The 16,393-nt window shown below is 38.5% G+C and overlaps 1 protein-coding gene across 3 annotated transcripts in view; it reads right to left on the bottom strand.

Annotated features, from left to right (window-relative positions):
* Positions 1-599: 599 nt before the first annotated feature.
* Positions 600-16,393, bottom strand: part of LOC113059170 (platelet endothelial aggregation receptor 1-like) — a 34,421-nt gene continuing 18,627 nt past the window's right edge. For 2 of the 3 annotated variants that reach the window (XM_026227459.1, XM_026227458.1), the window contains 23 exons: positions 13,543-13,653; positions 12,928-13,032; positions 12,320-12,420; positions 12,103-12,195; positions 9,105-9,229; positions 8,749-8,870; positions 8,049-8,157; positions 7,828-7,964; positions 7,357-7,569; positions 6,262-6,436; positions 6,057-6,177; positions 5,702-5,865; positions 5,246-5,348; positions 4,393-4,539; positions 4,181-4,312; positions 3,705-3,833; positions 2,874-2,999; positions 2,557-2,766; positions 2,316-2,425; positions 1,755-1,881; positions 1,582-1,644; positions 1,298-1,498; positions 600-942 (listed from right to left, as the gene is read on the bottom strand). In XM_026227459.1, coding sequence (XP_026083244.1) covers positions 800-942; positions 1,298-1,498; positions 1,582-1,644; positions 1,755-1,881; positions 2,316-2,425; positions 2,557-2,766; positions 2,874-2,999; positions 3,705-3,833; positions 4,181-4,312; positions 4,393-4,539; positions 5,246-5,348; positions 5,702-5,865; positions 6,057-6,177; positions 6,262-6,436; positions 7,357-7,569; positions 7,828-7,964; positions 8,049-8,157; positions 8,749-8,870; positions 9,105-9,229; positions 12,103-12,195; positions 12,320-12,420; positions 12,928-13,032; positions 13,543-13,649 — 3,063 coding nt within the window. In that variant the 5' untranslated portion in view covers positions 13,650-13,653 and the 3' untranslated portion in view covers positions 600-799. The remainder of the gene's footprint in view (positions 943-1,297; positions 1,499-1,581; positions 1,645-1,754; positions 1,882-2,315; positions 2,426-2,556; positions 2,767-2,873; positions 3,000-3,704; positions 3,834-4,180; positions 4,313-4,392; positions 4,540-5,245; positions 5,349-5,701; positions 5,866-6,056; positions 6,178-6,261; positions 6,437-7,356; positions 7,570-7,827; positions 7,965-8,048; positions 8,158-8,748; positions 8,871-9,104; positions 9,230-12,102; positions 12,196-12,319; positions 12,421-12,927; positions 13,033-13,542; positions 13,654-16,393) is intronic. The other variant, XM_026227460.1, reaches the window with a different exon arrangement.

Below are 16,393 nucleotides of genomic sequence, written 5' to 3'. Positions count from 1 at the left end.
CCACCCCAAAATGAAAATTTTGTCATTAATCACTCACCCCCATGTTGTTCCAAACCGGTAAAAGCTTCATTAGTCTTCGGAACACAATTTAAGATATTTTGGATGAAAGCTGGGAGACTTGTGACTGTCTCATAGACTGCCAAATAAATTACACTGTCATGGTCAAGAAAAGTATGTGTCAGCGCATTCTTATGTGTATGTGGTATGTGTCAGCCTCGACACAAGGATACATTTTCTATGTGTATTTATGCTTTGATTTGAATGAAAACAGCACATCCGTGTAGCGAGACTAACACAGAAGAGCTACGCTTCTTGCGCTCAGTAGATAGCCTATTCTCCAAAATGGCGCTAGGGCGATGCAAAGACAAATTGGTGAATAAAGTCTTTATTTTTATTTTCTTTGCATAAAAAAGTATACTTGTCACTTTATAAAATTCATATTGAACCACTGATTGCAGATGGACTATTCTGACGATGTCTTTCGTACTTTTTTGGACCTTGACAGTGTATTTTACAGTCAATGGAACAGTAACAATCCTCCCGGTTTTCATCCAAAATATTTTAAATTGTGTTTCGAAGATGAACAAAGCTTACAGATTTGGAATGACATGGGGGTAAGTGATTAATGACCAAATTTCCAATTTGTGGTGGAGTATCCCTTTAATGTCAAAGTTGTCCAGCAGATGGTAGTGTTCATCCATTCGTTCATCTCTGGTGTCCGCGATTTCATTTCTTAGTTTGTAAAGCACTCTATGTATTTGGCAGTGATTTTAGAGAAGAACCAGAGTCTTTAAGGAGATCAGTGGGGCAGTGTTCGTGGCGATGGAGAGGGTGGTCTCCGCACTGGAGGCAGATCATAATGCCCAGGAATGTGACTGTTGATGGGCAGATCATAATGATTCTGAGGTTCCTGTTCCACAACGTAGCCAAGGGAACAGTGTTCTGAAATACAGTGAAAAAACATGTTTTAAATGATGCACCAGATGTGATACACGATCGATACACAGCGATCAGAGACAACACTCCAAAGCCATCATTATCATGTACCCAAACGGAATTAAAATTGAAATTGTATAATTTTTAAACATGTCAAAGTATGCAAAACTGCCCAGAAAATAGATTTTAAATATATTTGCATAAATGTATTTTTGAGACAGTTATGTTTTGCCCAGAAAAAAAAGAGGTGAATATTTTGTAAAATGAAACTATAGAATATTATACAAATATATTTTCTGTAAAAACTCTCAAATCCCTCAGCACAGACGGAGTAATATCCGATTTCTTTTGAGAAAACTACCTCTGCATGACAGAGTGGAGGGCGTCACGAATGGTGGGCTGATTTCAGTGTAGGATCTTTCACAAGGCACTGCAGACTTCATCTCCATGTAGCTGCTCTCCGGAGGACAAGGTGGCAGGCCAGGCAGATCTTTGATGGTGGCATATGGGTTCTCACTGTTCAGAGAAGTGCTGCTCACTGCCACACATGAATCTTTCAATTCTGCAATCACAACAGCATATTAGACTCAACTAAGATAGAAGAACATATAGAAGAAGAATATGTGGGGACTCGGTTGTACCTACCTTTGTTGTAGTGCTTCCCAAGAGTAGCACTATAGCTGTAACTTCGATTAATGCCAAAAGCCCCTGCAAACACAATAAGACCACATTCAATTTACTCGGCCAACCGCACAGCACAGAACAAACTAAAAATATAATGTGGACATACAATGAATATGTCTCCCAGTATCTATTACCTGGATCTTTAGGTGGCTCCTGGTGTTTCCAGCCTGGAGGAAGAGTTGCATTAGTCTCAGCCACAAACAGACCTCTCCTCTCCCTCTCCGTGTTCTTCAGACTGCAGAACAGCTGATTATTGGTGTTCTGTCAAAGCATGAGACATAAAGGAAGTCGTTTCTGTTACATGTGCAAAATTCTGGTGTCGCATACTTAAAAAAAAAAAATCAATGCACAAATAATTAATTAAGTGTAATATGTTGCTCTGCTCCAAAGGAGACAATGGATAATAAAACTTAAATATGCATTAAATTAATTTACTTGCTGTTGACAAGAGGTAACTGATTTATTAGAGTTTCGAATTGCATAAATAACTGTTCAAGTAAAGAATATCCATTTCTTATGTAAGTCAATTTCATATAGAACTGCATTTCCACTGCATTAGAAAAACATGCTTTGGTAAAACATAGTTAAATTATGACATTGGCCTTATAAAGAAATAAAAATGAATGAATGAAAATATGAGATTAAATTGTATATTGTATATAATATTGTAAATATAATCCCATGTTATTACTCACCTTGATGGCTCGGTCCTGGTTGTTGGGCAGGTGTGGCAGCGGAGGTCTGTTCTGAGAAAGCGTGTGGTAACTCGGGTTTGAGTAATAGTGATGGTAGCTGTGCAGAACATCTACAAAAAAACAAGGAAATACCCAATTAAAATGATTATGAATTTATTAGATTTTCAGCATAACAATTCGTCATAGTCTTTCATTTGTGCAAATTAATTGAGGCACTTCTGAAAGTATCAAAACCTCATACCTGGCACAGCATACTCTGAACTGACAGTGCGGGTTGAAGAGAAAGACACAACCGGAGTGTTGCTCTGTTTGTCCTGTTGTCTGTGCCGATACAACAACAGAACAGCCAATAGGAGTACAACCAGAATCACCAGCACCACAATTCCTGCGATCGCACCCCACGAGTCCTTCTCCGGCGGAGACACAGGCACCATCATACTCCGCTCTTGCTCTGAAAAACACCAGCCATTCACATTACACACACTGACAGACATTAACATTTCAGTGTTTAACATTCTGTCCGCATACAGAAAAGCGAAGGTTTTTAGGTTTGAATACCTGGTTTGCAGTCCTCGCCTGGTCCAGGTACACACACACAGTCTCCAGTGTGAGGATTGCAGGAATGGTTGGGGGGACATGAGCAAGTCTGAGCGCAGTTAGTGCCGAACGTCTTAGTCTGACACACTGCAAAAACAAACATTTGGCCAATGTTTGAACTTGATTAGTGACAGACATATTGAGCCTGATCCAGGAATACAAATTTATTTTTCAGATGAAAATTACAATTCGAGTTATTTATTCCGAAACCACATCCAGGAAATCTGGCGAACAATCTTTTATAGGAGAAACAACTCTTAAAGCGCCCCTATTATTCCATTTTAAGGCTGCTATTATTGTTTTATGAGTCTCTTAAAACAGGTTTACATGCATGCAAGGTCAAAAAACACATTAGTTTTCTAAAAAAAAAAAAAACTATATTTTTTTACTAATATATCTTAGGAACTTTAGGAATAATGGGGCACTTTAATATTGAACTTCATTTTTCTTACTCAGTATCTTTGTCTTGTTACAAATCCCAGTACAAATAAACATTCTTCAATCAAGATGTAATCACTTAAGATATAAAATGTTTAGTTTTCTCAGAAATGCATGAAACTTAATTGAGGTTAAATATCAGTAAATAGTGGGGTAATAAAAATCAACTTTATTCAAAAGAAAAAAAAAACATTTTTTTTTCTAACTGCATTGGCCGACATTTTTCTTGTTTTACCTAACTTAATTTTGATATATCTCTCAGAAAACGAAACGTAGGATCTGATGTCACTTTGCATAACATATGCAAATAAAGCCAGTGAAATCAAATAGTATCTCATAGACGAGAAAACTCACATAAAGAGCAGTCTGGTCCGGTCCATCCGGCGGGACAGAGGCACAAACCATCCTGGTGATGACATGTAGCATTGTTGGTGCACCTGCACACATTGCTACAATGGCGTCCATATCGACCGATGGGGCAGGCTAGAGATCCAACAAAAACAGCAGTTAAATGATTTATACAAGCCTTAAAATAGAGGATTATACTGTAGACAATTTGCTGCTATGGACGTTACAGGTTTAAATAGAATTCACACAAAAATGAAAATTCTGTCATTATTTACTCACCAAACTTGTATGCTGTTAATTTTCAGTAAATACTGACTTAGACAACTTTTATGGTGGTTTTAGTGTTTTTTGGCCCTTGAAAATTGTGGCCACTATAAACATTCATTGTATGGAAAATAACTGCTAGAAATGACACAAGGGTGAATAAATAATGGCTTTTTTTTTTACATGACCGAATAAGTTTGTTTGTGTTTGTATCTAACCTTGTTCACACAGGTGTCCAGTATATCCAGGCAGACACAAACAATTGCCTGTTATGTGATGACAGGAGGAGGCATGTACACATGGTGGACACTGACGGCTGCACCTCTCTCCAAACATTCCAGCACTGCACACTACAAAGAAAAAAAGAGAGCACTGTTTAAACCAGAGCCCTCAGAGATGCCGATGGATGCACAGGTACATATAAACTCACTTTGTTGACACTGATCTCCCCAGAATCCGGGTTTGCACAGGCAGGTTCCTGTATGTGGCTGACAGGTGGCACCGTTGAGGCAGGAGCAGGTCTGGTTGCACTGAAGGCCCCATGTTCCCTCTGGACACTGCTGTGTGCAGCGCAGACCTGCGGAAGAAATTGGATGAGTTGCCTAAACTGTCATGTGCTATTAGAGGTCTAATGCCTTATGTTGTAAACCATTTTCACACTTCTTCTTGTCTTAATATTCTAATATATTTAATGCATCTTCTATAAAAACTGCTATAAAACTTTTTGGGTCGCAGATATTTTTTTATGATTCTCTGACTGGTGTACATACTGTAGAGATTTCAAAATTACTATTATTATATGTGCATGTGCACCGCTAGGGTACCAAACATATAAATCAAGTCTATCTCAACAGAAATTAGGGGATTAATATAATATAAAATAAAGATCTACATTCCATTATGGGTGATATCAATAGAGAGGAATAATTAAATATGCAAACAGTGGCACTCTACATACTCATAATATTTTTGTAGGATGCAATATGTAAACAAATTACAGTACTGACATTTTATGTAAGCATGCAAACTTGACATGCTGCATTTGCCAATTTAGACCGGTGCATACTGCACATAATACTGTATACCATAATGCAATGCACTTGGCTTATCCTTCTATTTCCTGAGTGACTGATGATCAATTATGATTTTTAACATCACTTGCTTCACTCATTATTTGATCAGCCAGAAGCTGCTACTGCTTTAAGCATTTATCACTGCATACTGTTTTTGCATATTAATTATTAGGTGGTATATAAGCCATACAAATGGAAATGAAGTCGTACCTGTCCAGCCTGGTAAACACAGACACTGGCCTGTAACACTCTCACATCCTTCATCATGCAGACAATCACATCTGTGTTGACAGTCCGGACCGAATGTCCCGATCTGTTTATTCCAGAATGGAAATATTGATTCAGAACAATCAAGTAACTCTGACTCTGCCCAGTGAGATTATACAGCTCTAACGTAATTACTACTTTAATTTGAATGTCGGCCGTGCAACATGTACTCTAAGCAAAAGAGCTTTATGCATTCTTCATCAGGTTGATCACTTTTGCTGATGGTGGTAGTGTCAAATTACTGCAGATGATTTAGGAGACATATGTGCTGAACAGACAACAACACAGATGTCACATTCAGTTCACAGGAGGAAAAAGTGTGACTGAAGATGAATGGCCTGTATCTATGAACTGGTTATTATAAATCGAACACATGTGCACTGTATGAGAAAGACTTACTGGACAGGGCTCGTCACAGGAAGCTCCTCTCCACCCTGCGGTGCACTTGCAAGAACCATCAGCAGGGTGGCAGGATGCTCCATTTGCACACTGACATGTAAAGTTGCAGCCAGCACCCCATGTGCCCTCTGAACATGCAATAGAACAGTCAAGTCCTCTCCACCCTAAACACACCCACACAAAAACACTGTTGGGGTGACACTGGAAAGGGCATTAGTAAACAGTATTTTATAGCATTGTCCGCTACAGTTTGTCTGTTCATTCCTTGCTTACTGATGCTCTGGATTCATTGACTGAGTATTTCAATCTTGAAATAATTAGTTCATTCTTTCTTTTAATGTGTCCCAGAACTTACCTTCTTTACAGAAACATGTTCCATCGATTGGAGAGCAGGCTATAGAGTTTACACAGGTACAGGGAGACAAGCAGCCCTTCCCATAGAAGCCATCCTCACAAAGCTTCTCGCAGTGTAGTCCCTACACACACACAGAAATATTAATGTGGAATATTACGTGGTATTGAGGAAGTTATTTGGTTTTTGATTGTGTCTGTCCATTCACCGTGTATCCGGGCGTACAGTGGCACTCGCCCGTCACCGTGTCACACACCCCTCCATTCACACAGAGGCAGGGCTCCAAGCAACCACTGCCATAGTAACCACGAGCACAGGTTTCATTACAGTATAGCCCCGCCCACCCAGGCTGACAGGTACACTCCCCCTTCAGAGGATGACAACTGTAACATCCACGACACAATCAATACATATAGTAAGACGTGGGAAAATGACTCAAGCTGATCATTTTTGTTATCAAACGGCATTTGGCCAATAGAATTATCGGTTTGATTAATAGAACTAATTGGTCAACACAAATAGTTTGTCTTTGTTCTCAGCAGTGTTGTTGTTGTTCACTAAAATTATTCAATGAAATTATTCAATAATTATTCTGAAATTGTAACTTTAATAAAAAAAATGAAACAATTGCTATATAGTAAATATAACAAAATTACAAAAAATACAGTTAAAATAAAAACATTAAATTCTGTAGCAAATCAAAGTTAGTGATCATCAGTAAAGCCCCTTTCACACTGCCATTCCGGCAAATACACGGGTAAAGTGTTCAGGCAATTGTTCCTCGGGTCGCTAAATTTTGCACTTTCACACTGTCAGTGATTACCCGGGATATATGCGTGCTTTCACACACAACCCGTAAAGATCCCGTAACGACACGTGACATCAGGGCGTGACGTGTAATGTACGAGTCAAAAACGTTAGGCACGTTATACTTTCGCTGAAGCAAGCAAACGATCTCGGCGTCAGCGCGGAAAGTGAGGAACTAACTGATCTCTGCTTCATTACAGTTTGCACATATTTTTTTTGTCGCGAACGTTGATCTTTCTTCAAAACAGCCGGTAAAAGAGTCGTGCGATAACGCGCGTCATCACTTCGACATGGCATTAGATCTGGCTTTTGTTCACACAGCGCTCGTCCTGGGTCGAACCCGGCAATGTTACTAGGTCCCCGGGTTCAATGGCGGAATCAATCCCGGGATGTGGTTGCTTTCACACAGAAGGCGACCCGGCAATGTTCCGGCAATATAACGGGTCCGATGTGCAGTGTGAAAGGGGCTTAAGAGACACTGAAGCACACAGCACACCTGAGAGTGTTTTGTGAGTTGCAGAGGCAGGGGTGTTCGCAGTGCATGCCGTAGGTCCCATCAGGACACATCCTGTGATCGCAGCGTGGACCCTTGAACCCTGGCTCACACAGACACCCACCGTGGATGTTATAGCACCGTGCTCCGTTAGCACAGTCACACACACCCTTACAGTCCACACCGTACGTGCCCACTGGACACTCCTCGTTACACCTTCACAAGAGACAATCATACAGTATAACCATGATGCTCAAATAATTATCAGAGGCTTTTTTAAAGATTTTTTTGAGCTACAAATCCATACCTAACAAGTACTTTGAATGGCCAACTAGAAACCAGTAAGTGGTCATTTAGCACATAGATTTTAACTGGGTTGTTGTGACCCCAAAACAAGTGTCACATCTTTTCTGACAGGACTGCAGATTGTAGGGAAAAAATAATGCAAAATTCAGATATTAAAATGATGCAGACCTTTCTCCAGTGTAACCTGCATCACACTGACATTGGCCTTTTTCTGGATCACAGTGGCCTCCATTATGACACAAACATTCTTTAGCACAGTTTGGACCAAACCGGCCCGGTGGACACCTCTCAGTGCACACTGCACCCTGAAACGAGAGAGGGGATAAAAATGGACTTTCAACAAAGAATAAAAACAAAACAAAAACACAACTAGTACACAGATTTCTCACCATCCAGCCAGGTGGACACACACACACCCCTCTCCCCTGGCAGATGCCTCCATTCTGACACGGGCAGCGTACAGGACATCGGCTCGGCCTCATGCACGGCTCCTCGCACCTGAGCAACAGAGACATGTTCCACCAAATACAGTAGTGAGGTGCACAGTGAAAATCGGATTCAAAATTCAATTCAAACCTGGACAAACAATGGTAATGTTTTAGGACTGTGAAAATGTAACACTGGAAAACATTATTGAGTAAAATGATTAAGGAAGATTTCAGATACACACGTTCTTGGTCACTAAACAAAATAGTAGATTTGTTATAGTAACAGTGTTGTTATTGTTAACCAAAAAACACTTTCAGTAACTGGAATAAACTTGAAAAATATCTAAATGTAAAAAACTACATACATTTACGATGAAGCGCTAAATGGAGATCTGGAAAACTGAATTCAAACTAAACAGAAATCGAACAAATGAAAAACTAATAAAATGGAATAAGTACATAATACTTAAATGAGAATTACATTAAAATACATTTCAAAAATCTGATAAATACTATAATGGCATATAAATAATATTTAAAAAATCTTTAAAATAAGAATAATGTGAGGTATGTAAAAATATACAGAGGCATATGTGACAAAAGTAAATTTATCATTTGAATTCCTTCGATAATATACAGAGAGCAGTAAGAAATCACTCACAGAGTTCCAGTAAATCCATTTCTGCACACACATTCTCCAGTGGTTTTATTGCAGAATCCTCCTGTTCCACACCGGCACTGCTCCAGACAGCCCTGACCGAATGACTTTGCAGGACAGGGGTCCTGACAGGAAGGAAAATATGCTGAGTTAAAAAAAATTATTTTGAATATACAGTAATCTGTAATATATCTGAACTAAAGCTTTTTTTTAATATAATCTCCCAAATCACACAGTAATGTGAAGTTTTGAATGTATACTTCATCTAGACATATTATATTTTATTTGAATAAAAGCATGTCATTTACATGCTACCACATCAATCTCAAATAAGAGGCTGCTGGTGGTTGTGGCTGTACCTGGCAGTGTTCCCCAGTGTATCCGGCTGGGCATTGACAGTTTCCTTTAATAACATCACACTGTCCCCCGTTCTGGCACTCACAGCGCTGCCTGCAGCCTGGACCCCAATGCTGGGCATTACATGCTAAACACAAACACAAATTTAGCTAAATCAGAGAAATCAAACCACACATATAAAGTCTGTTCAGATGCATTTACATGAAGCTTTTCTTTGGATTACACTGGTTTTCATATTGTCTTAAGTTGGTCTGACTGTGTTTGGTCATTTTAGTAAATCAGCGCTAAGGGATTTCTTCAGTTTCTCTTGAGCATCCCTGGCATTTAGAGCATAACAAATTGACAGCGTGATTGACCAGAGAATTTGTATGGAGCTCAACAGAAGGGATGAGTTTCAAATGGGAAATTTTACAGATGGAGTTTGGCCGGACCTCAGAGTGAGCTCAGGCCAGCGCTCACACAGGGATTGGATTTCGGTCATGACACAACCTAAAGTGATGACACATACCCTTTAGGGGTTAAGAAGAGGAATCCATCACAGAAACACACACTCGTGCAGAGCATGTCAAGGAACTCAAAAAGATCCTTAATCAGTGAGGTTCTGAGCTCAATTGGCTTCTACGATACTAGTTAACTTCTGCATTCCAATTGTTTCTTTCTGTTTTGATAGGAGAACACATAAAGTATAAAAATTATATGTATTAATTTTTTATTTTTATTTTTTACTACCATTAAAATGATTGGGGTCATAAAATTTACAATTTAATATATCTGTTTTCTGTTTTAATATATTTTAAAATTGTATTAATTCCTGTGCTGGCAAAGATGAATTTTCAGCAGCCATTACTCCAGTTTTAAGTGTCACATGATCCTTCAGAAATCATTGTAAGCATACAATACACAACAACAATGTACCACAAACAGGAATGTGTTTTAATTTTCGTGTTTCAGAAACATTCTGCCTACAGCTGATAATTTTGTCAAAACAATCCCCCACTGATCTGCTAAAAAGACTAAAATCGCTGTATTATGTATGCCAGGCCAGTAGTTGGCGATATCAGTATGAAAAGAAACACTACGCGACTGCTCACATACTGAACCTATAGAATTAACATGCAATACACAAGCGAATGACGTCACTGTTTTCTGAAATTTTTGTTTTAGTTTTTATATATTCTGCAGACTGTTTGCGAAAGTTTTATTCCACAATATCTTCTACTTTAGGACAGAGACTTAGTGTCCTGGGGTCTGACACACTGATTCCAGCACCCCGCGTTCACATGTCAGGCTTTAAGAAACTGGAGCTCACCAGCTGAGCTCACATAGTTCTAAAAGCAAATTCATACCACTTTAAACAGACAAGAGAAAGCTTCAGAACTTGATTGATTTTCAACTCAAGGCTGCTTCCATGAACTACATTACAAGTTCAATTTTCTGTTCCCAAGCACCTCTGACCTAAAGTCCATCAGGATAAATCAGCATCATCTGAAATGACAAACTTGTGATGGAATATTATAAACAGTGAATATGAAGCAGATAATTTTCACTCTCTTTCTCCATGCGAGTCAAATGTTTATATTGTCTGAAGATGAAAGTGAATCAAATATAAGTAGTTTTAGCAAACAGCACGTTTCCAGCAGATATTGAATGTCTTTTTTAAAAAGCTGTTGTTAGGTTAAAGGTCTAATCTAAAAAGGCAATTTCCCAGAAGCCCATCCTTAAATAGTTAGCCATGAATCTCTTTTAAATGCAAAAACGCAGACCATTATGGACATTCAAATCAAAATGCTGTTTTTGCTTTGTGCAGCATGCCCTTTAGTTTTTAGTTTATTCTGCAGGCTGTTTTGTATAATTACTTTATAATAGTGATCTTATTTGTATAATTTTAAACAGACAAGAGGTTGTATAGCAGTTTGATAGAGCTTGGCCATCGTCTTTCAGGACAGAGTGGGAGAAATGTGTATTTAAAACCTCAAACCTCTCTAATTTCCCACAAACCTCCCGACACACAGGCCTTCAGGAAGTGTCAAGCCTCCTCCTGCCAATGCGTGCTAATAATGGGGTTTCACAGTCCAACCAAACAAAAAGCAGGACAAATTAGAGAGAAGGGTCTTCTACCTAGAGCTAGAGCCTTGAGTATCCAACACATTTATGTAAACTCCGCTTAGGAGCCTGTAAGGCATTGTACTCTTCTGAAACCACAGTTTTTTAAATCATATTAGTATTTCAGACCAGGATCCTACAGTAAACACTGGACGGTCATGTATTAGACAGTCAGTGTATCTCCACAGAGCTGCAGAAGGTCATGAGTTGTTTAGTAATTTAGTTTCATTAAAAGCTTTTTATTTATTTATTTATTTATTTATTTTTGTCTATTTAAAGTTTGAGTATTATAGAGTATTATATGAAAAATGTTGCATTGGCAACTAACTGAAATTAGTTTACATTCAAATACTTAAAGTACAAAAATTTGTATGTGGAGAAATGTGCAAAATCAGAGAAAAATGGAGATGCTTTAGAAACCTTGAGCCAACTCTATTTTTATTTTGATAATTCATGCACATACTAAAAGAAAGAAAAGGAAAAGATTTAAGGAGAGAACAGATTCAGAGAGAGGAGAGGGGGAAAAGAAAACAAGAGGGAAAAGAAAAGGGAGAAAATGGGGCCCAATAAAAACATGCACAGATGATAACACATGAAGCGAGAACACTCACTAGTGAAATGTCTCTCTGTGTGCAGTTTCAGGTATTGGATCATTTTCTAAGTTTACTTCATACAATCGACATAACTCTTCCTCTGTCCACCATCTTGGATTCATTTTTAACATAGCTTGTTACAAAGCATTATGCAATTAAAATTTAGCATAAAACACTTATCTTCAAAGAAAGCAAAGAAGTTCCCAGTTTTTTAAAACGGCTCATGTCAACTTTTGCACTTATAATGCTTTTAAATGCTGCACTTTTTGGTCGTTTTGGAGAGAAAGTGTGGCGCTTTACTCACAGCTGGAACAGTCTTCTCCACGCCAGCCGCTCTCACATTGGCAGCGATCAGGTGCTACACAGCGGCCATGGACACACTCCTTAGTGCAACGTGCTACACACACACACACACACACACACACATAGAGCAGGAAGGGAAAAATAAAAACAGGGAGATGAAAAATACAAAAACAAACCATTCAAAACCATTAGAGGTCAAATGTCAATTTAATACTCACGAACACATTTATTTCTGCTCTCATAAAAGCCACGACAGCACTGATACCTCCTACGATAGTCCATTTTCACCACCTGCCTATAAAGTGTTTTATAGGTGATCCTGAAGAGAGAATGAGAGAAAAAGAAAGAGTTTAATAACCTTCATTTTAAACATGCAAGTTCACCACACAGTAGTCATTATTTCATTATCACGAATCAGTTGACTTCTGATTCAATAGCTATCTTGGAAAAACATCGGCCACCTTTTTTTGTTTCTTATAGACCAATATAATATTTAGAAATGTATTCTGTAAAATTCTGTACCCTTCCCATTCGCCTTATTTCAGATTCAACTTAAAAAGGCCTTTGGGGACCACAGTAAGACCGGCAGGGAGAGTGAGTTTCTATGCCAATTTTATAATAAAGAGAGCGTGTGTGAACGCCAGCATCACAATTGGATTCAAAGCAGTTTTAAAGACTCTACTGCCAAACCAAACAATCCCTCCAATGACCGAAAACCTCTGCAGCTCAGTAGGATGAAAGAATTCTTGCTGCATTTAGTCTAAGTCAGCTCAGAGGAATTGTGAGCAAATGCTTGAGTGTATGTGTGTTTGTCAGCGTATGTCACCTGTGCCGGGTGCATTTGTTAGCGCTCCAGGGTTCAACGCAGGTCTCTACATACTTCACTTGGTCGAAGGGTTGAGCATATGATTCCTTCACTGAAGTGGTGAAACTAGAAAAGAACAAAGATTTTGTCATGTTTACCAGATTACTTGAAAAGGATCTCACATATTTTCCCCCCTACATACAAAATTTAGAATTGCTGACTTAAAAAGATATTTTAATTTTGAGGTTTAATGATTCACAAATACATTTTAAAAGCTGTAAAAATGTCCATCCATCCACATTCAAACATTGTGTCCTATAGGTTCACAGACATTTTATAATATAATATAATATAATATAATTAAAACTATATAAAGTATATTTTCTGAAACAGGTCTTGTTATGTTTTGCAATTTTACTACTTGGATAAAATCTTGTTTTAACAACTATATTGAGATCCTTTAGACTGAGTTTTACATTTTTACATTTTGTCAGGATTTTTTGTTTTGCTGTTGTTTGACTTGTAGACATTGACCTACAACAGGAGTCGTGGTTGCCAGTATGCATTGGAGCAAATCATCTCTATTTGGCACTGGCTTTCTGTGCTCTATAGTTTATTGAAGCAGATGAGTCTTACCTTTCCCATAAGCTGCAAACATTTGGATCTCGGGGGTCCAAAGACAATGACAGTTCACATACACAGCTCAGGACAAACAGGACCACACAGATCTCCGCCGTCTTCATCCTGCTGTAAAGAGAAAAACAGTCAACTAACTTATAAAACACTGAAATGTTGCTTCTCAGGACTGTTGATGTGACAATGCAAGACCAATGCAAAACTCTCCTTCCATTTTAAAGCATATTGACATCTGGTTTTATTTATGAGGATCCTTTAGGCACTCCGTAGGAAAAGGACAGACAAGCCTCTCATGGTGAGGATTTCGGAAACTAACAGTAACTTTATGACCACATGCTTTCACACACACATACTTGTGTGTATCTTTTTATGAGAGACTTGTTAAATAAACTAGTTCATAAGAGTCATTTGTGCACAAATCAGACATCATGGCACCGTTTTTATTTCTTTGCTGCTTGCAGGAAAACTAATTTTGGCACCAATGTCAACTAGATTCTAAATTTCACTTGCAAATGTTTTGTTTTTTGCAATGTTGTCCATCTGAGCCTGGAGTTATTTCCATGTAAGATCCAAATGAGTCTGATCGCTCTTGCTAAACTGTTGCAGGGCTGCAGGCATTAAAAGGTGCATGAGCTGATATTAATGAGCCGAACAGATGCGGTGCCTGCACTCGACTGCTTTCATGTGGACAAATTATGTGGAGGACACATTGCACGACACAAACAAGAAGGGGAGAGAGGGTGCAGGATTTTTTTTTATCAACATTTTGTCTGCATCTAACACCAAGGATTGGTCCCACATTGAAAATGAGTACCATACTGCAGGTTATTATTACGGGTAACGGGACCCAGTGTGAGTGCTCTGATCACCCAAACCAAAGACATTCTGTCATTTAAAAGGCCCCACAATGCTGCTCCTGGGTGAAGATAAGAGCAGAATGGAAAATGAATGAAAACACATGTAGTCGTCTCTTTCTGGCTGGGTCAGTAGTGTGCAGTCCTCATGCTCGGGAAGAGTCCAAAATCAATTCACAGGATTATCATTCACACAAGATTTAAGCTTGTCATGCAGTTGGATATTGTGACTGAACTTCCATGGTTTTAACTGTTTTATTTCATATGACAATAATTTAGAATCTAGACAACTGGGAAAACTGTGTGTGCATTGCTATCTTATTTTTGTACAACAAAGCATGAGACGTGAAACCGGAAAATTAGCCAATGAAAATTATTCACAAAACAGCCTCAAATTTGCCTTTGAATTAGTGGTTTGAATAATATTCAGTAAGTGAATCATTCAGAGCCATCACAGATTTCACAACTGAATTTTGCTAACATTTGTCTGTTACATCCAATTTGACATGAACGGTAATTGTTTCTGGGTCTATACCTTAGGTTTGAGACTTCTTAAATAGACAAAAAAAAAATAGACTCATCAGTCTACGTATTGATGGTTGAATTTAGGAACAGCATGGCTAGTGCTCTTACTATTTCTTCCTTTCTGTATTTCTCAACTAAAAAAGTAATATGTCTCTTGAATGTTTCATTGTAGGAGCTAATGGCTCTTTCGTGTGGAGCTTTGCTTTGGCCATAGTGCTGCATCTCCTGCTGTTTTTGAACATCCTTCAGTGTGCACTGTGGTTATAAGAAACTGTGTCAAGTTAAAAATAGTCCAAATTTGAGAAAAGCCTCTAAGGATATCTTAATGAGGTCAGGTGGGCATGAAACTAGTTTAACAGTACCTTATTGCAAACCTTCGGAAGGACACACACACACAAAAAAAAGTTTTACAAAATGAACATGCAGTCACAGTTTCTCGTAAGTCTATTTCAGCTTTGATTAGAATGAATTACATTTAGATTAAATACTCTTATACACAGAGGTACATGGCATTGATTAGATTCCTTATTTCCTTTCCTGTCCCTCTCCACGACTGCTTGAGGCTTCATGCAACTTTAAGGAGAAAATATTAGTCATTATTTGGAACAGAGGAGCACTAAGAAAATAAGGAGAAAAGAAAAAAGAGCCATCAAAAAAGCGAGGCTCAATAAAAGAGAGAGGGAAACAAAAAAGGAGATGGGGGTGGGGAGAGAAAGGTTGCATAATAGCTCTGGACCCTATGGACCCACATGCATAAATAGTCTCTAATATAACATCTCGTAATAATCATTCCAGTTCTCCTCCAATTCCACAGACCACTGACAAATGTAGCAAAGAGCAGATATCCTGGCAGGATCCAACTAACACGCGGTCATTCAAGCAAAGAAGCACATGTAGTGAGACTGCCAAACCTGCTATTAAGTATACTGGGGAAATGCTGGAAAATGAGAAAAATAAGCTCTTAAACAGTCAATGTGTTTTTCTAAATCCACTGTTATAGAAATCCACTTTAACAAAGAATCAGAAAAGAACCTCTACGCCCCTCCAGAGAGCATCCAAAACTGACATCAGAACTGGGAAGATGCAGGACTGAACACAAATTCATGCCATTTGGAAAATGAGCGAAATACAGCTGGAAAGCCAGTGCATTTGGCCCTTCCAAAAAAGAAAAAAAAAGATAGTGGCAACACAACAGTAACCAGATCTTTGGGAACACGGCCAGCTGAAGCTTATCTGTGAGTGAGGTCATACCACGTGCCTGCTCTTCAAAGTGTGTGTTCATACACACAATTTATTGTTGCAGTTTATTTGAGATTGCAATTTTTACATTTAATTAGATTTAATTAATTGGAATAGTTCGTTGTACACAAGCAGAACAGTTTATTGCTCTCTGGAGTACTTGATAAGTACTCTAACACTTAAAAAATTGCAAATCGGAAATTGCTAGTAAATTTCACAAACAGTTACAAAGA

The sequence above is a fragment of the Carassius auratus genome, chromosome 41, assembly GCF_003368295.1.
Source record: "Carassius auratus strain Wakin chromosome 41, ASM336829v1, whole genome shotgun sequence".
Taxonomy (NCBI): Eukaryota; Metazoa; Chordata; class Actinopteri; order Cypriniformes; family Cyprinidae; genus Carassius; species Carassius auratus.
The sequence above is the reverse complement of the archived record's forward strand: the minus strand, read 5'-3'. Positions and strand labels throughout refer to the sequence as shown.